This window comes from Aplidium turbinatum, chromosome 18 (assembly GCF_918807975.1).
Source record: "Aplidium turbinatum chromosome 18, kaAplTurb1.1, whole genome shotgun sequence".
Taxonomy (NCBI): domain Eukaryota; kingdom Metazoa; phylum Chordata; class Ascidiacea; order Aplousobranchia; family Polyclinidae; genus Aplidium; species Aplidium turbinatum.
Window position 1 is genome coordinate 12,493,154 of NC_137489.1, and position 25,000 is coordinate 12,518,153.

Sequence of the window (25,000 nt, forward strand, 5' to 3'; positions counted from 1 at the left end):
TTTTTAATGGCATCGCCTTTACCTCAAATTGTAATGGCCTTTACAAACCCAGTACTATTAGTAACATGAAAAGTTAACAATTGTTTCCATCGGCTTGATGGTAGCGTAGGCCTTCATTGGTTTTGAAGAAATTCGATCGACACTCCCCTTTAATCAGAACTGATCATCTTAAGTACAAAAAAAATTTATTGATTGTAGGCTAAATGTATTTCATATGCAGGTATGTCTCCATCAATGATATTGCGTGTTCAAGAACTACATGAAGAACAAAACTGCAAGATATGTTTTGCCAATATTGTAAAAGTTATGTTTTTGCCATGTGGTCATTGTTGCAGCTGCGCTAATTGTGCCCAAGTTGTGAAGAATTGCCCCATCTGTCAAAGAAAGATAAACAAAGTTGTTCTCTTACGCTAAGAATAGCCAACAATATGCTCGAGACGAATTGTTAAAAATTGTAGTTTTATCCTCTATAAATATAAACCTGTTTTGCCACCAAATCCAAGAACTGAGAGGATTTTTGCTATGATATCGATATGACTTGGACTCGATTGCCAAGGCAGGCATTGGGCAACCACGATATTGCGTTATCGTCTTCAAATTCACGCAGACCATGAGCCCCATTTAGGACGCAATAAATTGTGGGGCTGATGCTTGTGTGATCTGCGGTTTGTTTCTGCATGACACAAATCGTGAAAGGTGTCATCCACCATTTCAACGACATAATCCAACACCGGATCATAAACGATTGGATCGCAGCCAGCTCAGAATCTTAATGTATCTTTCTAACTTGTCAAGGTCTTGAACGACAACGTTGTCTCGCTGCATATAAATTTAGCTTTATCGTCTGTGGAAATTTGCCAGAACTTTCCTAAACTTAGAAAGATGTAGGGTTTAGGCTTAGAGGCTGCTGACAGAACACTAGCCTAGCAGCAAACTTTTCTGCTGGATTTTTTCGAATAAGTTATCATCACGTGATTAAGTTATTTTATTCATTCACTCAGCTCAGTTTTGGATAAAAGACTGTACGTAGTTTTTTCGATCAGTTTTGCATTACTGACATAACATTTGTTTGATTTATTAAGTTCAGTACCTACTGTATAGTACTACCATTGCTTTTGTAATTTATTACAAAGAAAAAAAGGTTTAAGTTAAAGTAACCTAATGTAACCTATTAAGCTGGGTGTGTTTAATTTGATAATTAATTTTGTTTGCTGAAACTATATAAGTGTCCAGAATGCTCGTAAGTGCTAAAAATACATAGAAATATATTGTGGCACAGTATGTAGGCCTATGTTGTATAGTTGCATACTTTGCATATGTAAGCTATAGTAGCATACACTTAAAAAATGTTATGTCGTAGTTTTTCTTATAATTAGCTTACAGTACAAGGTTGGCTCTGATGAGAATGTTATGAAACCTTTTGATTTGTGTCTCCTTGTTTGATCGGTTTTAGGTTTGTATCGTACAGGACCCTACGTTTTTGAGTATCTTTGATTGGCTGACACATTGTCTTTTTTGGTTCAGTTGACTTATTTTTGCGACTGCTGTTACTTTAATAATTATAGTGCATATTGTGATTTTTGTTTTATTTTTAAATATGTTTTCCAGCATTTTTAATTATACCTTTAACCCCTTTTATATTTTAATTTTAGTACCTTGTGTTTTTTGAATGTTATATAATTGCATCGGATGTAACAAACTTTGCGGTGACGTAGGCTACACTTTGTTTTTATTTGAATCATATCATTTTATTTTTTGTCATGAACGTTTCCGGAACGAAAAAGATAGTACCGTACTTCCGATAGGATTAATTTGATTGTTAATAGACCGTTTTGCTTGCGAAAAACTTACAGTTAGTAGTTATATCTGTACCTGGAGTTCGCTATCTATAGCACTTTGATTTTGACACTAAGGTGTTTTTTTTAAAAAAAAAAAAAAAAACTAAGGTGATTTTACGCCAAGCAACATTTGTGTTAAAATTTTTCGTTAAATATTTTGAATTATTGGGTTTGGTATATTTTGCAACCCAGCTGCACTTTAGTTAGTTAACTCCAATTTAGGTGTTGTGGTTCTTTTACGTATTGAGTATGATGAATCAACTCTTTGTTCAAATGTTTGGTTGTACTTTGGAAAGTTGTTGGTGTAGGTAAGAGACATTTTCTGCTCCGATATGAGGTTAAACAATTTTAATTTCAACTTGGAAAAGAAGTATTGCTTGTTTATTTTTGCAGAAGTTAATGTTAATTGGATTGAAAAGAATTAACTTTTTTATCAAGTTATAAAGTGTTTATCTTGTGTATATATAGGCTACTATATAGGTGTCAGAGTGTTTTATTTTTTGTTTGTTTTGTTTCCATAACTGTCAACACGTAAAGGGAATTTTCGAGAAAGTTCTTTCTCATTTCAATTGAGTTCTTGTTTGAAATGGTGTATTTTATTGATATGTGTCTTTAAGCTTCAACCCTTATTTAGTTGAATATGTAGGCTACACTTTTTTGCAAATAATAAGAGAGATCAGTTAGTTCACACTATAATTATCTATCATATATTTAGTCTACAAATTATTATGATTAAGTTTTACTGTGTGTATATCGTAATGTGTGCGCTTATTCTAGGTTTTAAAATCGCTTCTATTTGATGAAACACGTAACTTATGTAGCCTACTGTATAAAGTGTATGCGGGCCATGTTGAGGCCAGTCGGAAGTTTATCTTGTTTCAAGTTTCATGCAAACGTAGTTGCACTTTCGCTTCGTTTTCTTTCCAACTTATCATTCTTGTCACGCCAAAGAATGGTTTCTTGCAACCAGTTTTTCTTATGCTCCCTTGACCATGTGTTTATGTTCATACGTTATACCGAGTCTGTTGATATGCATTCGGATATATGGTGGTGTTGGGGTCAAGTTATTTGTTTTTCATTTCAACTTGTATCATCTTTTGATTGGATGTTACGATATAACTTCTGCTTACTTCACAACTTGAATGAAGTTTCTTTCAAACGCTGTTTCTTTTCCATCGGATTATTGGTATGTGCTTTTTGATTTTTATCTTGTAGTTGTTTTATCGCACTGTAGTTGTCCAAAAAACATGACGTTTATCATAAACAAACAATCAACAATCCATTTTTGTTCAAACAACATAATGAATAGTGATTGTGAATGCACTTAGTTTGTAAATATTCTTTCAGGATGTTTTACTTGGCAACGTTAAGAAATACTGTTTAAATTGTTTAAATCAAAAGTTACAGAAAGGTGTTTGCTTGGTAGAGCTTAGCACTTTTTGAGGATTTGTTTTGATTTCCTTCATACATAACACTGTATCAGTAGCCTACTATATTTTGTCCTGTTTTACAAAAATATTGTTTGAAAAGAAAACAACATCATATTTTAACTTAGCCATTACAAATTGTATATGTTTGATTATTACTTTCACCTGTATCTTTGACTTGTAGCCGATGTTTCCCATCTTTTTAGTTGACTATCTACTTGTTGATCGTCATAGATTAACTGATTTTAATAATAGGCTACTGTATAAACACAAATTACTTGTAGATAATATTTGCTTGAAACTGTTAATTGCTGTGATTGTCAATGTAATTGCGGTGATTGTAGGCTAGGTGTAAAAAATTCAGTCTGAATTTCTTTATTATTAGCAGTGACAATCTCGCGGCTGGAGCAATGCTGAAATAGAAAAACATCTTCGCTCCCTGAAATGTTTTATCTGACTACATGTTTCATCTAGAGTCTATACCAGTGGTTCTCAACCGGGGGTCCGCGGACCCCAGGGGGTTCGTGAAGCGATTTTAGGGGGTCCGTGAAAGTTTCCGAGTTTTCAATATGATTGATAAATTGCGAAATTTAAAATTGTTTGTGCTTTTTTTTATGTATTAGCCTACAGTGATTCTCGAACTGTAAGTCGCAACGCACTGGTGCGTCGTTTCAAATTGCAAAGGACATTGCACAAAGGTTTGGTTCCTTAACTTAACCTTTTAATAAGGCTATGTTGGCTATGATCAGCTTAATTCTTTTGAGACAGCAGATTGTTGATCAATGATTTACTTGGAAATGCAAACGTTAGTCAGCAGTCTATTACCACTCACAGTTTTGCAATGACTGTGGTTATAACGAATTAATATTGATTAGGAATGAAAAAAGGGAGAAGTTCTTTGTAACGATCGCAAAATTTCTACCGAATTTACTTTTGATAAAATTTATGGAAAAACATCAAATGAGCAAATAGGTTACTGATGTTTGATCCTGTGTGCCAACATATAGCTCATCAAGACAGAGTGAAACTGTTCACCAGCAGGCATTTGATAAATAAAGTGACTTGCGTTCTTCTGGTGACTATAGGCTACTAGGTTACCTCCAGAATAATCCAGATGTTAAGGATGAGACCTAGCTTTTATTACCGACGTTTTAATCAATTTTTCGACGTTTCAATTACTTTGACTTTGTGTTCACTTTTTCCTTTGCTCAGAGCTTTTTCACAATCGTTGTAATTGCTAATTCTATTTCTGTCCTGTCTCATACTATTTCAACGTTTCTTGACGTTGAATAGATAAATTTACGCTGCCGTATAGTGGCCTATTGTTTTTAGGCATCACTGCGTTATCAATAAAATTGAGCGGTAACCTGTTGCGTTTTTTTTACTCTGATTCTTGCTACATTATTCATTTCGTTAGTATGTGTTTGTGTTGTGCCATTTGTTACTGAACAGGTTATGTTTACCTGTTTCAGCCCACTTGACAAAGTCAGTCGTGCTGACTGACGAAACGTCGTTAATAAAAGCTAGGTATCATCCTTAACATCTGAAGGTAACCTAGTAGTCTATAGTCACCAGAAGAACACAAGTCACTTTATTTATATAGCTCATAACATAACTTCGTCAATCTCATCAGTCGTCAAGTGCGTTGTCTTAGGGGTACGCGACTGCTTCGAAGGCACCAAAAGGGGTCCACCAAGACAAAAAGGTTGAGAACCACTGGTCTAGACTACTATATCATTGTTAGCCTACTAACTATGCTATAGTTGACGAGACACTTTGTGCTTTTTGCTATTTTGTAATTGTCACAGTCGTGACTGCATATAAACCTATGCTATAATGTGTTAAATTTTCAATTGGATTTGTTGAAGTTAGCAGTAGGACACCTTTCCAGTCATTCGCTTTTAGAGGGAGGGTTTTGAGTAGTAACGGCGTTTTGTTTGTTCATATTCAACTGGAGAAACAACGCTTGCATACAAATGACTGTCTCGGAGGAATATTAACCTAAAGGTACCTGTAGCCTACTAGGCCTACCCAACACAAACAAGTTTAGTAATTTGAAAGAAATAGGCCTAGTCATTGTCTTGGTTTTATGAAAATTAGAAAGATTTCATAATGAATATTAATTTTAAGTTTTAGAAAAGGATGTAAGGTTGTTACCATTAAGGGATCGATAACTCTAGCTTTAAAAACTTTCACGAATATAGTAATTACAAGCCAGTAATGTAATTTACTATGTTAACCATATCTTGTTGTTATGAGCACAGATAATGTTTGAATGCTGATTACAAACCTAATAAGAGGATGAGCATGATTATGATTTTATCATATTATCAACGCCATACCCTATTAACAATAGACTAAATAGTTTTGCAAAACATAGAAATACTGTTGGTTTACCCATGCTCACAACGAATGCACATTCCTACTGCAAAAGACTCTTGTCCTACTCAAATATTCGTTCATTGTTGATGTGAGTCGTCAAGCTTTTTTCAAAAACTTTCTACTTTTCTTCAAGGTACTGGTCCGATATTCAATCAGTTTAGGGCTATTTAAAAACACATGTCAATTTCCTCATCCCCATACGACGTCAAACGTGATGTAGGATGCCAATCACCATGTAACAAAAAATTAGTTGTGTCAAGTTTTTAGTATTTTTTGAAAGATGTTGCTGATTAAAACATGCTTTTAGCAATTTTTTTCCACAAGTGTTTAAACAATATTTATTTAAGGGTTTTGAACTTTTAGTACCCTGTTTCTCAAGCTCTTACTCCTAATTCCTTATAAGGTCGATAAAGCGTGACGTCATAGTGGCTATCATTTTAGCTTCATAATGTAGCTTGTATCATAACAATGATGTTTTGTCATAGTCGTGGAATAGAGCAAGTACAGAAATTTCAAATTGTTTTCATTTACTATCAATGTAATCAGAAAATATAGAACTTAAAATGTTTCAATCATGCATTCTTTCTTACTGTGTTCTGTAAAAAGCTCTAGCCTAAATTGCAGATAAGTTGGGAATTGGATCATCACGTGAACGCAAACTTTCTACTACTGATTGTTTTTGAAACTTTTTACTATGTCTGTGGTGGTAGCACGACAATTTAAAGCAGACAATTCAAAGCCGAAAATTCAAAGCCGTTTATTCAAAGCTGATGATTCAAAGACGAAAATTCAAAGCGGTTGATTCAAAGACGAAAATTCAAAGCCGTCAATTAAAAGCCGATAATTCAAAGCTGAGATTAATGTCAAAAAACAAAACAGAGAAAAGCCGACTATTCAAACCTAAAATAGTTCATAAGAAAACAGTTTCAATTTAATTACATACCAAAAGCCGACAATTCTAACAGAAAATAGTTCGCAAGAAAACTACATGCCAAAGTTGTGAGCAATTCCACGCAGATACTGAGCCGTTGTTCGAGCATCATACTGTTGCACAATGCGAAGGATCCGTTCATTTAGTAGTTCATATTTCCTTTTTCGAGATGGAGGATTGTGGCCTGCCACAAGACGTTCCATTAGGATTTCGTTATGTTTTTGCTCTTTCTTAAGAGCGTTGGTGCAGCGAAAGATGGACGGACGAAAGCAACCGACAGTTGATTGAAAACGTCTATGCCACCCTTCAATGCTATTGTTGGTACGATGCTCTCCACGCAAAGTGCGCTGATAAACATTCCAAAGTTCATTTGGGAACACAGCAGGTCTTCGATGCCCGTGGCGAGTTGGTCGACCAATCCAAGTGTCCTCAAAGTAATCAGCTACAGGTTGAATTCGGTGATCAAATTCTTCATCTATCACTAGGGCTTGTAATGCGTTCTCAACGTCTTGTTCTGGTACAAAAGCTAGTGCTGCCAGGCTCCGCGCACTCATTGCAAACTTTCTGTTACGTCGTATTTGTCCGCCTCCTTTTCTATGTTTAAAAACTAAATTCGGATTCCCTAAGTAGCACCTGGCAACCCCTGCTGTCTCACCTCGAGGTGTGATCGTTACGTCATAATTACATTTGCGCCTTTGCGTTCGTTACTACGTTTCTTTGTGCTTTGAGTTTTGTTAAGTGGCAGTAGGCTACATGTAAAGATCAGCTTAACGTTTACAGCAACTATAGTTAGCGACTGGTAGTTAATTCTAGCTATTTAACGGTGCTGCTGTTTTTTAGTTGAATAAGAGTTAGCCTACTGCGTTAATGTACTGTGTGGTTGAAGCATAGTTGAACTCTGTGCAGCAATTTCATCTGTCGTTGCCGTTGGCCTATGTGGCCAAATCAGTGATTATCACAGTTCACGGTAAGCTTAACATCCTACTGCAACCTTTGTGATAGGCTAGGCCAATGTGAATTTTAGTGTCAATGGTTAAGTGTAATAAGTACCTCGTCTCATTTCCCGATGTTTAAATCAAGTACGGGACTCACCTATGATGTGAAATTTATAGCATAATATTTTACTGTTTACCGTTTATATGTTCAGTTTCGATCTACAACGGTAGAATTTTCAATTGTTGGGTTTCTCCCTGTGCTGTTCCGTGCGCCACAAAATAGTCGGTAAGAATTCATTAGGCCTATAATTCGTCATCTGTAATTCCGCATTAGGCCTAATTCGTAAGTTTTGTTTGCTAATCGTTGTTTTGCTGTGTTGTCACAGAAACCTTCTTCTTCGTTTGACCTTCTGCTTGTTCGTTGTCGTCGCTGTCGTTGTCGTCGACAGTTGAATACATTACCGTCACTCTGTGTGCGTGTTCGTACGTTACATAGAAGCGTTTCGACTATTGTGGACAGTCCTCGGAGTTGCAGCACTCAAGTCCCGAAGGTTTGCCGTAGGCTTAATTGTTTCTACATTTGTTTATTTATGATGAGCGTCCAAGGCAGTAGTCCACTCGAGGATGCTTCTGCAGCCAAGCAAGCTGAGTTCGATGGGGCCGCAAAAAATTTGCAGCAGTCCTATCTGCATGGAGAGCGGCTAATGCTTCATCCTAGTACTAAGTTGGAGGCATTCCGTTCCTACTCCTCCGAAGTGGACCGAAAATATCAGGAAGTTGTTAATATGATTGGAGATGATAGGGAAACCGAACGCTCCCTAATAAAAGAAAATAAGGTCGAGTTTGACACTCGTTGCAAGGAGTGGCTGGAAAGAACAGCCAACTTGCCTGTGCCATCTACGTCTTACAAGAAGCCTAGTTCCTCACATCGTTCCGTGAGCCTACGCTCTGGAAGCACCAGCTCGCGAGCAAGCTCAAAGCAACGTGAAGTACTGATCCAACTGAAACTGGCTCAGCGAGAAAAGCTTCATATTCAAGAAGAAGCTCGGATAGAAGCAGAGAGGAAGAAAGAAGAAGCTGAGAGGAAGAAAGAAGAAGCTCGGATAGAAGCAGAGAGGAAGAAAGAAGAAGCTGAGAGGAAGAGCAGGCAAGCTGAACACAAAATTGAAATGTTACAATTGGAATTGCAATCTCGGGCAGAGGCGATGAGTGACGCTGATTCACCTTACGTTACTGTCGATGAAACTGGATTCACGTCACCTGGTCTGCCAAACAGCAAGGAGAATGTTTCCTCCCGTTTGACAAAGAGACCCTCTGTGCAATTTCAAGAAACATCTTCTCCTGTCCTTTCATCTCCTTATGCTACTCATGATACTAAAGCTAACACGCCTAATTCTACGTTCCCTGCAGCACGCTCGACTCCTCAAGTAAATATTAGTTCGCCAAGTTTGGCTTGGCAACCGAAAACAATTAAACGTGACTCGTATGGACCAGATTACCAACCTATGTCCCATGTCGGTGAACAACCAGGGTGCTCCTATCAGCAGCCCCAACAACCAAGTAGACATTTCTCTTATAGTGACGAACGTTTCTTACCACGACCAGAAATACTTTCATTTAAGGGTGACCCCTTAACTTACCAAAATTTTGTGCGTACGTTTGACGCACAGATCGTCCCGCTGGTACATAACGATCAAAGGAAGTTGGTCTATTTGTTACAACATTGTCATAGTGACGTAAAGCGTTCAATAGAACATCTTGTGAAGAAACCCGATGGCTATGAGCTGGCAAGGAAGAAGTTGTACCTGGAGTATGGCCAGCCCCATATCATCGCAAATGCAGCAGAGCAAAAACTGAAGAGGATGCCAAAGGTTGGGCATAACGATCCTCAAGGCTTAAAGGATCTAGCCAATGCCATGGATGTGTGTCTCTCAACCCTGGATGACATTAATGAGTTTGCTGGACTGAATTCTCTGGACACAATGATGGTAATGATTGAGAAGTTGCCATTCCGTATGCAAGAGGCATGGGCAGAGAGATCGGTTATGGTTCTGCACAACACAAGCCGTGAAGCAGGATTCAGAGATCTTGCAGAATTTGTTGGCATGCGAGCAGAGATCCAGAACTCCCTCTACGGAAGTAGGATTCATAAGGCGAAGGAAACTCACCAGACCCTGGCAAAGAAACCCAGTCGGAAGGATCGAGTCTCAGCATTTAACACGGACGTTCCTCCGCTCAAGGGTGTATCAAAACCATCTTTCAGTAATGCTTGTCTATGTTGTAAACGCAAGTCGCACAAGCTTGTTGATTGTGACGAGTTTAAAAACATGATGTACAAACAGCGTAGACAACTGGTTTACGATGCACACTTATGTTATAAGTGCCTGATTAGCACAAAGCATCAAACTCGCGACTGTAAAGTTGACAGCACATGTACCATTGAAGGGTGCAAGGGACGTTTCCATCATACCTTGCTCCACAACCCTAATCCGCCTAATTCATCTCAGCCACGCAGTGATGAAGAACAAAGGGGAGTTCTTTCTTGTTCAGTGACGGAACCGCGGCCGCCAGATAAAGACGCGAGTGTCTGCAAGGCCTACCTGTGCATTGTGCCAGTAAAGGTTAGATACAATGGAAATGAAGTTTTGACTTACGCTTTCCTCGATCAAGGTTCTACAGCAACCTTTTGCGCTAACAGATTGATAGACGTTTTGAATATCACTGGGGATAAAAGAGAGATCTCACTACAGACTCTTTCTAACACGTCTAAAATATATGATGGAATATCTGTAAGCTTGTCTGTGTCCTCCCTAGATGACAGACGAAAGTTTGAGCTGTCTGGAGTCCTGTCAATTGATGAAATTCCGACTACTCCAAATGCCATTCCGAGTCAAGAGGAACTGTCTGGACTACCCCACCTAGATGATCTGGAATTTCCCTGTGTGAAGGGTGGAAGTGTGACACTGTTGATCGGTGTCGACAACCCAGAAGTGTTTTGCATTCAACGTTCACGGAAGGGATCACGTGATCAGCCGATCGCTATAAAAACCCCGTTGGGTTGGTCCTTGTTGGGCCCATCTCTGTCACCAACTTCCTCTTCTTCTTATCAAGTTAACTTTGCTCAATCAAGAGACATTGCCATCGAGCAACAAATCGAGTGTTTATGGAAAACGGATTTTGGCGATGAAAAATCAGTACTTGACATGCCCAACTCACGTGAAGATAGAATGGCATATGACATGATGACAAAATCAGTCAGGCAGATTGATGGAAAGTATCAACTCCCATTACCTGAGAGACCCCTGACCCGCAGAGGTATTTTGTCTGCGACGAGCTCGCTATATGACCCCCTGGGGTTTGTTGCTCCAGTAACCTTGAAACCAAAGTTGTTGTTGCAAGATTTGTGCAAGCATGGTCTCGGTTGGGATGACCCAATTTCGGCATCTGAAGTGGACACTTGGAATGAATGGATAAATCAGCTACACCAGCTTCACGATGTACGTTTGCCTCGCTGTTTCAAACCTCCCCACTTTGGCGTGGTAACGGAACATGAACTTCACTATTTTGCCGACGCTTCGTCTGTGGCATATGGAGCTGTGTCCTACCTCCGTCTTGTTGATGATGAAGGAAGGATTCACTGTGCATTTCTGATGGGAAAGTCCCGTTTATCCCCACTTAAAACAGTTTCCATTCCGAGGCTGGAACTCACTGCTGCTGTTATGGCCGTGAGGTTAGATAAAATAGTGAGAAAGGAATTGAACCTACCCAATTGCACATCAAGATTTTGGACAGACTCGAGCGCTGTCTTACAAGGTATTTGTAATGCAAGGAAAAGATTCCCTACATTTGTTGCCAATCGATTGTCCACGATTGAACAAAATACAGACCTTTCGAAATGGAGACATGTGCCTTCAAAGTTAAACCCTGCCGATTGTGCGTCCCGTGGGATGAATGCGAGTACGCTGATTAGCTCCAGTTTCTGGTTGTCTGGCCCAACGTTTTTGTGGGAAGCCGAAGAAAGATGGCCAGAGTCTCCAATAAAACTACCTGATCTTCCAGCAGAGTTTGCGCCCGTCAAGAAACAACAAGTTTACGTGAGTGCCGCTTCAGAAGCTTCTTGTTCTACTGACCGATTGATTCATCGATATTCCAAGCTGATACGCTTGAAGAAAGCAACAGCGTGGTTGATGCGCTACAAAGAGTTCCTCATGATGAAGACTCGACCCTCGGTTTGCCAAGCTCCACTTAATCGATCTCCCATCACAGTCCGCGAATTGAAGCTTGCTGAAGTGGAACTGATTAAATATGTGCAAAGAAGTCGCTTTGGACAGGTGCTAAACGTATTATCTGGAGGTGCCATGCTAACTAAAAGGACATTCTCACGATCCATGGTTAAATTGAACCCTATATTGGTTGATGGGGTCATTCGGGTTGGCGGCCGTTTGGAGCGAGCACCAATCGAAGAAGACGCCAAGCACCCGATCGTGTTACCTTTTGACTCTCACCTTACAGATCTTGTGATTACAAGTCACCATGCTCAAGTGGGCCATTCTGGCATGACCCATACATGGGCATCTCTTCGACAAACATACTGGATTCTGAAGGGAGGCGTCGCCGTTAGACGTGTCCTCGGGAAGTGCTTGCTCTGTAAAAAAAGGAATGCACAAGTTGGCAAACAATTTATGGCTGATTTGCCATCTGGAAGACTCCAACCCGATAAGCCTCCGTTTTCTCATGTCGGTGTCGACTATTTTGGACCCTTTATGGTGAAGCAAGGCCGCAGTTCACTCAAACGTTATGGCTGCGTATTCACGTGCATGTCAATAAGAGCTATCCACATTGAAATTACCCACACCATGTCTACCGACTCGTTTATTGATGCCCTTCGACGATTCATCGGTCGTCGAGGTCTCCCAACCGACATTTATAGCGACAACGGATCGAATTTTGTCGGTGCTGAAAGAATATTGCGTGAGTCCTTACAACTGTGGAACCAACAGAAGATTAATGAGTATCTGTGCCAACAAAATGTGACCTGGCATTGGAATCCGCCAACCGGCTCTCACTTCGGTGGAGCATGGGAGCGCATGATCCGTTCCATTCGAAGGATCCTAACTGCTCTGATGAAGGAGCAAACCGTTTCAGATGAAGCTCTCGTTACTTTGATGGTCGAAGTGGAGTCAATCATAAATTCGCGACCCATCGTTCCTATCACCTTTGACCCACAAGATGATGTGCCGTTGTCTCCCAATCACCTATTGCTGTTGAGAGAAGCACCAAACCTGCCCCCTGGACTGTTTGATAGAAAAGACTGTTATGTTCGACGCCGCTGGGCCCAGGTGCAATACCTAGCCAATCAATTTTGGTTGCGCTGGACCCGTGAGTTCCTCCCATTCATCATTCAGAGACAGAAGTGGTTTCAAAGAGAGAAGAACTTTGAAAAAGATGATGTTGTCCTCCTCGTCGACGATTCCCAACCTCGTTCGAAGTGGCTGTTGGGGCGAGTGGTTGACACATACCCAGACAATAAAGGGACTGTACGCACAGTTTCGGTGAAAACTCGATACAATGTGGTCAAGAGACCAATTTCGAAACTGTGCTTGATTTTGGAAACTGCTTAATGCAGAACAAAATGGACTGTTTACCTGTCGCCGGGTTAAAGGCATTGATCAATGTGTATTATGAACTATTGAACGAATTTCTGTTGGCTAATAAAGCCAAAAACAAACATTTCTTGTTGAGAATAGTGAAAAACACACTACCTGCTTCGAAATTTGCCTTTAATTGTGATAAGTGACTGCATTTTGCAACCCTTTGTTCATGAGGGTCCTCTTGAAGGCTGATTGGATTGTGAAACATATCGTTCCAAACACGACTTAGTTTGATCGTAAAAAATGTTCACTCAGTTCCTATTTTTGTGTGGGGGTGTTACGTCGTATTTGTCCGCCTCCTTTTCTATGTTTAAAAACTAAATTCGGATTCCCTAAGTAGCACCTGGCAACCCCTGCTGTCTCACCTCGAGGTGTGATCGTTACGTCATAATTACATTTGCGCCTTTGCGTTCGTTACTACGTTTCTTTGTGCTTTGAGTTTTGTTAAGTGGCAGTAGGCTACATGTAAAGATCAGCTTAACGTTTACAGCAACTATAGTTAGCGACTGGTAGTTAATTCTAGCTATTTAACGGTGCTGCTGTTTTTTAGTTGAATAAGAGTTAGCCTACTGCGTTAATGTACTGTGTGGTTGAAGCATAGTTGAACTCTGTGCAGCAATTTCATCTGTCGTTGCCGTTGGCCTATGTGGCCAAATCAGTGATTATCACAGTTCACGGTAAGCTTAACATCCTACTGCAACCTTTGTGATAGGCTAGGCCAATGTGAATTTTAGTGTCAATGGTTAAGTGTAATAAGTACCTCGTCTCATTTCCCGATGTTTAAATCAAGTACGGGACTCACCTATGATGTGAAATTTATAGCATAATATTTTACTGTTTACCGTTTATATGTTCAGTTTCGATCTACAACGGTAGAATTTTCAATTGTTGGGTTTCTCCCTGTGCTGTTCCGTGCGCCACAAAATAGTCGGTAAGAAGTCATTAGGCCTATAATTCGTCATCTGTAATTCCGCATTAGGCCTAATTCGTAAGTTTTGTTTGCTAATCGTTGTTTTGCTGTGTTGTCACAGAAACCTTCTTCTTCGTTTGACCTTCTGCTTGTTCGTTGTCGTCGCTGTCGTTGTCGTCGACAGTTGAATACATTACCGTCACTCTGTGTGCGTGTTCGTACGTTACACTTTCCATTATCTTCTTTATAAGCTGCTACCAATCCAAATTGCTGCATTTTACGCCAAACACATTGCTGTAAATGGAAAAAGCAGCCCGTCAGTGAAGTTGCGGGAAAATTGTCTTGAATGGCATTGATTGCAGCCTTCTCAAAGTCTGTCATCCAGGACATTGGATTTATTTGAGGTCGAAGGTTTTTTATAGCCTGCAAAAGTCGACAATAGGTTTGAGCAGCTTTGTTCGGAAGAAGAGCATAGACAAGAGGTACAATTGTGCCTAATTCAATAGCATGGATGGTATATAGCTGTTGAAAGAGATGGCTTGGAGCTGTGCTAAACGTTCCATCAGAGAAATAGCTTTGACTCTGAGAGAGAAGTTCAAGGTTACGCTGGGTACTGAAGATGCATATGCGATCATTTCCAGGCCCAGAATCATAAAGCAGAAACACAGTACCATCATTCAATTTCTTGAATTCTAATGTAATTACCAGTTCTTCAGCATTTGACGGCTCCACAGGAATATTTCGTACTTGCCTTCTGGCTCGCTGAATGCTGCGTTTCAAAACACGTTCCACAGGAATTTGAGGTGCTGCATTTGGATGCAAATCTGCTGTTGCAGCCGTAATGATTTGCTGAGTTGTAGCGTAAGACGTTGCTGCTTGCAACTTAACCTGGGCACAAACGTCCAAAACCTGCTTACGCTGACCATTTGGAGCGTGGTTATGTTCTCCAACAAATTTCACTGCCTTTTTATTGCAGACATGCATTCTTGCTTTGCACTTATTTTCCTTCCAATACTCTTCACACAACCAGAAGCTTAACCCCTCACCAAGCTTACTATCCCTGTCGTAATTATAGCAGTCGCCGCTATGGCATGCTTTATTCCTTCCTCTTTCCATTTTCGTGAAAGAAACATCCATACTACTCCTTGTTCGACTTCTGACTAACTTCAGCATTGCAAAACGATGGACTTTTGAGTACAGTACGAGCTCGCACTCTTATCACATCACAACAAGATTAATTAATTTCAATTATTGACTTTTCCAAGCAAGCGGATTAATTATCGTCAACTTTGAACTGCCGGCTTTCAATTGTCGGCTTTCAATTGACCGCTTGGAATTGTCGTCTTTGAATTATCGGCTTTCAATCGACCGCTTTGAATTGTTATCTTTGAATTATCGGCTTTGAATTTACCACTTTGAATTATCGGCTTTGAATTTACCACTTTGAATTATCGGCTTTGAATAGACGCATAACCGTCTGTGGTCTATCTATAACTACTGTATATCAGCAACCATCAGGCCTGGATTAACCATTGTGCTAAAGAACAGGGGCCCCGCAGACAGAGGGCCCCACTTTTCCTAAAAATGAAATAAATAAAATAAAATAACAAATAAGAAAAGTGGGGCTTCTCTGTCTAAAAAAAATAACACATTTATCAATAGCCAGAAAAAAGTCGTTCGACTGAATTTCATGTTAGTTTTCTAAATCCTATTGGTAGTTAGTAGTGAATGAAAGAGCAGTTTAGATTAGAAATTCAGAATAACCTTTCATTGCAATTTGCAGTGCAGTGTGCTATGTAATACTGAAATAGCACTAAAATGTGGCATTGTTGATATTCCTGAAAGAAGGCTGACGATTTTTGCAAACTAAAATTTAGCTCAGGTTTGAACGTGTATTTTTATCCGTTTTCAACGCATGTGCAACGAATAGTGATGCTAAAATACAGTAAATATACATGTGACAGTTTACACAAAAAACGACGACCGACATGTGGCAGGGTATTTATTCTCGCAGACAAGGTACTTCATACTTTAGTGTATGTACTAGAGATGCAGCGAACCCAAAATTTTTATCCGCACACCGCACCGCAACTGACTCATCTATCCGCGCACCGCACCGCACACCGCAATTTATCTGGAACTTTGACACTGCACCGCACCGCACACCGCAAATTACAAAATTAAAAAAAAATATTTTAACGAGTTATTGTTTAGAAAGTCAATTGTAGGAAAAAGCATCCATGGCATATAACTGGTAACCTAGTACCAATACAGTTGTGCACTAATTGGCCAGGCTAACCAGATCATATTCTCTTATCAGCAATGCATCTAAGTTCTAAGACATAATACAAACTAAGACAAATAGAATGTTCCTGGATCCAGTATCAGGACTTTTGAACACTTTTTGTAAGCAATAATGCAATTATAATGCCAGTGGCTATATGAACTACACACACAAGAGTAAAACTTATAGCCTGAACTCACTGGGCTAACTGATATAGTAAATAATGCGGTAGTTGCGCTAGGCCTATAGCCTGGTAACTGAGCTTATCAGCTAGGCTACTAACCAAAAACATTCGTACAACTTCCCTGACAAGCAAGCCCTAAAACCCTGTCAACTGCAAGCCATTTGCAATTTGCATTTGCATAGCTTTCCATCTTAGGGTTTCCGAAGGGAAAAATAACTGATCCGTGTTTCCAATTTAAATTTGAAGTTTCATAGCTGATTCTTGAAAAGTTGAAAGTTTACGTTTACGAAAGTTTAATTTCTTGAAAGTTTACGTTTACGAAAAATTAATTTCTTGAAAGTTTACGCGGCAAGCGGCGCGGCGCGGCTTTGTCATTTCAACCTTCCACGCGGCGCGGCGCGGCACGCGGCGAAAAAGTCAAAAGCGGCCGCGTACGCGGCGCGGCGCGGCGCGGCTTGCATCACTAGTATGTACTACGTATCTACTCATAGAAGCATTTCACAACCACTTTCCTTTTTTCATGTATCTGCTGTTAACGAAGCAACGATACATTTCATGATGTAACGGATCATTGAACAAAAATAGCACATGTCCATTCTGTCTACTTCTCTCTGTCTCTGCTTCAACCAATAATTGCGACATAAACATACAGTAGCATATAATAAACGGTTTAAAAGAAAACAGATAACTTCAACAACCTTTGTTTTTGTGTGACATAAGCAAAGTTGTTGGATCACAATTAGATAAAGGAAAATTTCTACCTTTGTATGGTATGCTGTAAATGCATAATGCCCCATTGTTCCATATTTGTCAAAAGAAATATTTTTTTATAAACAAAAACATTTCTGAACTGTGCAATTATTTTGTTGGCAAAAATAAAAATCACATCAGTTAACGCAAAATGAAAAATTCCTGAGAGACAAAATCATGCAAAGATGTTTGGTGGTTTTATTCTGCTATTCTCGATTCTTTATACATGATATCCGCAATTTTTGAAGATACTATACTTCCTGTGGATTTCTTTAAAAGTTCTTCCATTGTCTCTGGAAGAAAAATGTATTGAAGCTTCTTTTTTATCTTTTTCAAAACAATTTTCTTCTTCATGTAGATTCTTAAGGTTCGGGACATCTTTTGGTAAGTCATCAGGCATCGTCTGCTCTTAACTTTGCCCCAAGCTCGGGCAAAATTGTCCTTATTTTCAGAAGAAAACTGAAAAAAATACACAAATGCCAATAAAAATTACGATACATAATTATGCAGGAGACAAAAATATTTTTTTACGAATAGAGTACAAAAAACATTTCAAATGCGTTTCGTTGGACTGCAATGTTTAAGGGTTACTATTGTTAAAAATAAAGAGATAATCTAAAACTCTAAACAATACAGTATATTACATTTTATATTAATTAAAACGTTTGCAGCAATCAGATAATAGGCTTAATTTATTTTTTATTTTTATTAAAATTGCCAAATGCGAAATTTCAGCCAATACATGTCTCTTTTTTTTATCAAAATAGATCTCAGCCAAACTGCAGCAGTTGTTTCAGAAAACATAGCTTCTAGGAAGAGAAGATGTGCAATTGTGCACTCGGTTTGATCAAGCCAAGATGAGCGTTTGGATTCTTTCAGTCCGGTTCACAATTTCGTTGCTATTCGAAACAGCACTATGTGTTGAAGTGTTTCTGTTTCAGGTTCTCCGAATCTAAGATAAAATCTGTTTTTTATTCTTTAATGGTCATATCCAGGGCCGGATTTAGCTGATGGGGGCCCGGAGCACTTTTACATCGGGGGGCCCCCGTGCAAAAAAATTTTTCGCGCCTACGGCGCGAAAAGCCATCTCTACGTCTACAGTAGCATCAGTCCAGTACTGCACAGCATTTTGCAGAAACTTAAACTTTAAAGGCCAAAAGGAAAAAAATCACATTTTTTCCACATAGAGGGGCCCTTCAAAAGTCAGGGGCCCGGGGCAACTGCCCCCTCTGCCCCCCTCCTAAACCCTGGCCTGGTCATATCAATGTTTTGTTTCAGCTCTTAAATGTTGATTTCTGCATCTTTGCCAGGTTATTAGTAAAACTAGTTTGTGTTCTTTTCTGCTGAAAGCTAAAATGTTTATAAATTGATATTTCGTTGCTACACGTTTTAGATTTGAAACTGCACACTATGGCACATTCAATATAGCAAACACACGGTACAGTATAAAAAATAACGATCAGGTGTTGCAAATAGTTTCTTTTTTAATTTCATTCTCAAAATAATTTTACTCACAACTTATCACAGACATTTTTGTACCACGGCAATCAGTATGATAACAAGGTCTGTGAAGTCGGGTGAAAAATGTACGACTCAGACTCCTCGGTTTATAATTGGCCGACTCCGACCCCGGCTGCAGTGTTGCCAGATATCGGAGGGTTGCCACATTTAAAAAAAAATTGTCCTTTTTCATTTTATTAAAAGTTATTTTTACTTTAAGTTGTGATCACTATTGAAACGGCGCTTTCATAAAAAATAACAAGAACAAACACGTTTATTTTTTGGTGAAGTTGTAGAGTTCAATAAGGACAGCAAGCAACAAGATTTAAAAAAAATATTGCAAAATTTTGCTTATTGTTTTGTATCAAGCTGGAGTAGGAGTCCGCCTATTGTTAACAACTCCTACTCCGGACACACTAAAATCCTTCCAACTCCACAGCTCTGGTGATAACCATCAAGAATGTTTAGGTAGGTTACAAGCTTGCAGGCTATGTCAGTTGCAATTTATGAAATTTTCAACAGATATTTGTGGAGACTTCACAACGAAGCTTGGCTTCCGTTTTAACAATTTTTATTAACAGCTGTACACAAAGTAAAAACAAGCTCAGACTCAGCTATGTGAAGTGCAGCTTTGCACAGAACAACAACTCTGTTAGTAGATAGCATCCGCCAGGTGACGCACAATAATTACACAATGAAAAAAATATGACGAACAGATTTGAGACGGTTTTCAATTCTGTGATGTGTTCCACTGTGGTTTTAGCTGATAAACAACTTCGATGGGCTAACAAGAAAGCGTTGGCTGGTTTATCAAAGTTTGTAGCGCACCCAGAAAAACTTTAAGGGGGGGCTAATTCAGAAATGCAGGCCGAGTGATTTGCGACAATAGTAACAGTGACAATAGGCCAATGCCCATCCCTTTGATTAATACGGTATTTAAAAGCACTTACAATCCACCGGTTGCCGATACATCAGGATTCGTTCTTTCAATCAGACTAAAAGTTGGCCTAGTGAACCCCATGCTCAGGCGCGGATCTACGAGTTTTTTTCAGGGGGGGTGGCAGGGCAGAAAATTTAAAAATCAATTAAAAAGAAAGAAAAAGATAAAACCGGATATGAACAATGATACTACGACATATACGATATGCTATAAAACCGACATTAAAACAGCTATTTTCATCAATTGTGAATGTTTAAAAAATAAATTTTGCTTGAATAAAAATTGCTAAGCATGCAAGGTAAATTTGAAATCTGGTTTAAAACCCTGTATACAGTGTCCATGACCAATTGGATATTTGTATGTTTGCAGGCTTATATGGAAATTGATTGAAATTATAATGAAGACTAAAAACTATAAAACAGCCATTCAAGGTTTCAGATTGTTTCAACTGATGTCATTTTGTTCAGCGTTGGTAGCTCAGTCAGCTGAGTTAGCTCCAACAAATGTTGCTTTTAAAATGTATTTGAAGTTGTATGAAAGAAAATAATGGAGTCTGATCGATGGATAATTTCAACCATAATAATAACAAAAAATTATTCCCACCCCCTCCCCGGGATAAGTTAAGTCCGCCGTGGGACTAAGATCAGCTGTTTAGAAGCATATTAACCCATTTGATGAAGAAACATACAACTTCAACAATTCCTCACAAAATTTCGGGGGGCCCTTTGCCCCCCCATAAATCCGCGCCTGCCCATACTACTAGCACCATCAGCATCCTCATCCCTAGGTCCACTCTCGCAATCTTCTATAGATCTCGACTTTTTTTGTCATATGACAAAATAGAATTAGCTTTCCGTTTGCCAACACAAATAAGTGTGAAAACAACAACTAGCACGAAAACAGTTTGAAACAAAACACTAATTTTGTAAACAGTAGATTTGATGTAGACGTTTTTCTTACTTACAAAACATTCCAATTTAGTTCGTTTTTTCAACTTAAGTCCCAGACGCTTTCGTCTCTCTGCTCAAATGTCGTATGCAGTTTTACAGGCCCGTGTGATTCGGCATTGACGTACGGTACATCGGTATGTTTACCATACATTTGACCACGAAAGTACGGGAGCATCTGAACTTTATTGAGTTAAAGAAAAGTGCCATCGAAAACCATATCATGGAGTGTTCTTTTTGCACCTTCGTCGAAAATTCTCTGCTGGCTCATTTACAATTTTACGCAAAAGCGAATCCCAATTTGACACCAAAATTCTCTGTTATGATAGGAAGCATTGTTAATCAAACGCTACAACCCAAAGTTAAACAAACAATTATTTGCTGGAGGAACGTCCATTCTCTTCAACATTTACTTGATGTATCACGTTCCCTGTGGTGCAAATTCTTTTGTAGTTATTTATGTAGTTGCCTTTTCCTAATGTAATTTTACCTTCAAGAAGTTGAAAATTATTGCACTTTTATAAATATTTTCAGATTTCTGATGAGGGCTTAAGTTAAACCGACAACGTTTGACTATTAAAACTATTTGTAAATATGTAAAATATATTGTTATAATGCTCATCCCTGTTGTATTGTGTCTTATTCATATCTAACCTATAAGCACAAGTTATAAAAGGGGGAATACAAAAAATTCATTTTTGGTGGTGAGTTTGGGGGGGCTTGAGCCCCCTTAGCCCCATGCTGGGTGCGCTACAGTGTAGCCCATATGCGCTCAAAGTTCGAAAAGCTTTTTCAAGTTAAAACTTACTATAGGTTTATCGAAATTTCCTTCACAGTTTTGTTTTAATTTATTTAAAATATTTATATATTTTGACATTTATTTTCAAGTTTTCCAAACATTTCAATAAAATCATGCAAAACATGTTTTACTTTCGATTCCATCATTTTTTGTCTACAAGCATCTATAAATCGCTGTAAAGAAATTTCAACCCTTTGGTCATTGGTTTATGAAATATCGAATTAATGAATTGAATAACAATTTTATAAAATTGTTGTTCTTAAAATTTACCCTTCTTTATAATGAGTTCTGAGTTTGTTGCAATAATTGCACGAAGGCCGTCCAGTGGGTAAGCTTGTGACAAATTGAGCCACGAAAACTAGCTCGTTTCCGAATCGAAACTCCACACAAATTCCTTTGCTTCATTTTCTCTACAAGCTATCGGACTGACGCTCTTATTGCGCCAGCTTCTCAAGATAAAAAAGAGAAAGAGCGGCAGGCGACAATGTGAGAGACATGACGTGATGGTGATGGCAACACACATTCTCTCGAGTCAACAGAATTTCAATAAAAAATATTTTTTAAACTTGTTTTCAATAAAAGAATGTCATGCAATGTCGCACAAAAGTCGAGCTAAACTGTGCTGCCAACACAAAAATGTTTGTTAGTTTTCAAATGTCAAAAGCCTTAAAGGGATACTAAAGGAAAAACCTGACTTGGCGATTTTCCACGTTTTTTCTGTTTAACATGCTACCATAAAACGATTTTCAATAAAATTTTGCCCCATTGCGGTCTGACCACCATTGCGCGCGTGCTTTTGTCAGAGCTTTCAAAACTAGATTGGGCTTGAGCAGCGAAGCGTGCGACTGTACAGTCTGCGTCACTAGAAACTAGCAATCAGCTGATCTCGCAATAATTGTTACTGCGGGCGATTTGCCTGTAGGCTATGTATGTATGTACATCAAAACATCAGATTTCAACATCAAAACATTACACAGTTTGCTCAAAACATCAGATGTGGTAACGTGGCTTTTGTTATTGCTGTCTTTTGTGACGTATTCTCGAGCAGTGTTTACACTTTTGGTTATTTTGAAAAAAAAATGAAAATAAATAAAACATTGGACTTTGGGCCTTGCCAGCACCATTGAAAACATTTTTTTTTTGGTAATTTTTCTTGAAATGTATTTTTGAATGTTCAGTTTACGCATTTTAATGCTTAAGTCCCGTTTGAAATTTTCATTTAGTAGGCCTTTAACATCGAGACAAAGGTATTTTGTAGCCTTTTGCTAGTCAAGTGGGTTGCATCCAAACGCATTAAAAAACGATTTGTGAAATTAGCAATCAGCCAGTCAACTTAATTGCGTGTGATAAACTGATTGTTTTGTAAACAACAGAACGGCATGCCTCCGGTAAAATATTTTGCTTACCGGTACATGAAAAGTTATTTTTGCCTAGACGTAAATATATTTATTTTTGCAAAAATTGTCAAAAATGTAAGCAATTTAAAGCAGCAATTTTAAAAAGATTTTATTTTAGGGGCAGAATTTTTGGAAATTTTATTTGAAACAAAAACAAAACATTTCTCGTCATAAATAAAGTTTTTTCCGAGTATTTCTGTTTTAAACACCCAGCAGCCCAAGAAATCAGCAAACCTTTGAAGAGCGTTGCTCAAAACCACTTGTCGGAACTTATTGCGTTGCGAGGAATACACATTTTGCTCGAAATTGCTTGAATTTTGAAACAAAACAAAAAAATACGCTGCAACAGACCTTGTTTCAGGCAGTCCCGGTGCGTAAGCCGGTCAAAACTCCTTCTAAACATTGGGCTTACTGCAATTGTATATCAATCGGTATATCAATCGTAGCCTCAGGATAGGATGCTGTTGGTGGTGTACGCGGTATGACAATAGCGTTGTATGAAGACAAGTGGAAATTAAACTAGCTCAGATAGCAAAATCTGTCATTTTTACATTGATTTAACGTTTGCAGACGTTCTCTGAGAGCGGATTTTGCTGTCAGGTGCCATATTCAGTTAGTATTTTTGTCATTCATTAAGTCGTTGGCTTTTCTGAACTGTCTATTGTTATGAAAAGCCTTTTTTCCACTCATTGAAAGTTGATTTCTGCTGAAGAACTGTCGTAGCTCAAAAAATATATACCTGTAAAGAGAAGTACAGAATATTCATGAGAATGCATATTGCATATGTCTGTGCGCTTATGCCGCTAAAAAGGTTCATGATTGGGTAAAAAGCGATAGGTGTGTGGTTTGTTTTCAACACTATTATCACATATATGATAGATGACGTAATTTGTACTTGAACAACCCTCAAATTCATCTCTCTTTTGAGGTCGCTGGGTATTTCCACTGCTCCGAATAAGCCACTTCTGGATAATGTTTAACCAAGACCAAGCCGTCTACTGTTTATTAGAGAAACCGAATTTTAAAGCGTGGACTAAACGACTGAACAATAATTAATCTCCTGTTTGCATTTAAAACGATAAAAGTTGGTCAGTTCGTTAAAATGACCTTTTAAACATTTTATGTATACAGTCTTAAATTTTGTATTTGCACAAATATAAAAGATTTAATGAGGCTGTTCACCAGATTAATAAAAGAATAAAAGATAAAAAATTTAATAAAAGATTTAGTTGGTTTAGAGACAAAATGTATTTTCAGCTGTCTTGTATCGTGCCACAGTTTATCGCCACGATTTACACAAGACACCATGCCAGGGCCGGATTTAGCTGATGGGGGGCCCCCGCGCAAAAAAATTTTCGCGTCCGCGGCGCGAAAAACCACCTCTACGTTTACAGTAGCATTAATCCAGCACTGCACTGCAAAGCATTTTGTAGAAACTTTAAAGGCTGAAAGAAAAAAACAATAATAACATAAAAATCACATTTTTTCCACGCAGGGGGGCCCCTTCAAAAGTCGGGGGGCCCGGGGCACCTGTACCCTCTGCCCCCCATAAATCCGGGCCTGCACCATGCATGTGGAGACGATAGCTGAAATCTCTAACTAAATGTGAAAGTATTTACTTTCGTACAGTAAGCTACACAAGGAACTGACTTTAAAATGCTTGCGAATGGTATTGAGGAAGTGTTGCCTCACCTGCTTAGTGGGCGAAACCACACAATTGTAATAAACCTGACAAAACTGCGAGGGTGAAAAAGCAATAAATATAAAATACTCAGACTCACACCAAGCTATGCTTATCCATTGTTATTTGGAAAGAAGTCCTTATAAAATCAATGCAAAAATAAATGCGATTTCTCCCGGTAACTGGCACTCTGTACCAGGATCGTTGAAAGGATAACTTAGGCCCGGTACCAATAGGGCCCTTGGGCCCCAAATCAACACACCTCTATGGAAAAGCACCGCATTCAAATAATACGACATGGTCTCTTCAAGCTTTCGGGCCATTGGAAAGGTTAGAGGCCCCTAAAATTATCCCGGGCTCGGATCTAAAAGACCCCTCTGGACCCCCTGGCAGGGCTACTGCTCTGTACAGTGTAGTGTGCATATGATAGACTTAGACAGAGTT

At 38.8% G+C, this 25,000-nt stretch overlaps 2 protein-coding genes and 1 long non-coding RNA gene across 6 annotated transcripts in view; all 3 read left to right on the top strand.

The window, feature by feature from the left end:
• LOC145787988 (baculoviral IAP repeat-containing protein 2-like) overlaps window positions 1–5,278 on the top strand; it is a 44,325-nt gene extending 39,047 nt beyond the window's left edge. For 2 of the 3 annotated variants that reach the window (XM_082599827.1, XM_082599829.1), the window contains 2 exons: window positions 221–1,913; window positions 1,947–5,278. In XM_082599827.1, coding sequence (XP_082455953.1) covers window positions 221–414 — 194 coding nt within the window. In that variant the 3' untranslated portion in view covers window positions 415–1,913; window positions 1,947–5,278. The remainder of the gene's footprint in view (window positions 1–220; window positions 1,914–1,946) is intronic. The other variant, XM_082599828.1, reaches the window with a different exon arrangement.
• Window positions 5,279–6,932: 1,654 nt separating this feature from the next.
• On the top strand, window positions 6,933–7,985 carry LOC145787780 (uncharacterized). 2 transcript variants are annotated; one of them, XR_014291441.1, is made up of 3 exons: window positions 6,933–7,545; window positions 7,726–7,799; window positions 7,900–7,985. It is a non-coding gene; the product is annotated as an uncharacterized LOC145787780 (long non-coding RNA). The 2 variants fall into 2 exon arrangements; XR_014291440.1 differs by having other exon boundaries at window positions 7,726–7,985.
• A 3,226-nt stretch (window positions 7,986–11,211) lies between these two features.
• Window positions 11,212–14,281, top strand: LOC145787571 (uncharacterized). The gene is made up of 3 exons (XM_082599338.1): window positions 11,212–13,841; window positions 14,022–14,095; window positions 14,196–14,281. The coding sequence occupies exon 1, from the start codon at window positions 11,233–11,235 to the stop codon at window positions 13,132–13,134; it is 1,902 nt and encodes a 633-aa protein (XP_082455464.1). The 5' UTR covers window positions 11,212–11,232; the 3' UTR covers window positions 13,135–13,841; window positions 14,022–14,095; window positions 14,196–14,281.
• Window positions 14,282–25,000: the final 10,719 nt, after the last annotated feature.

Bases quoted from the DNA above. Each gene is read 5' to 3' on its own strand.
- LOC145787571 (XM_082599338.1), top strand. From the start codon at position 11,233: ATGGCCGTGAGGTTAGATAAAATAGTGAGAAAGGAATTGAACCTACCC.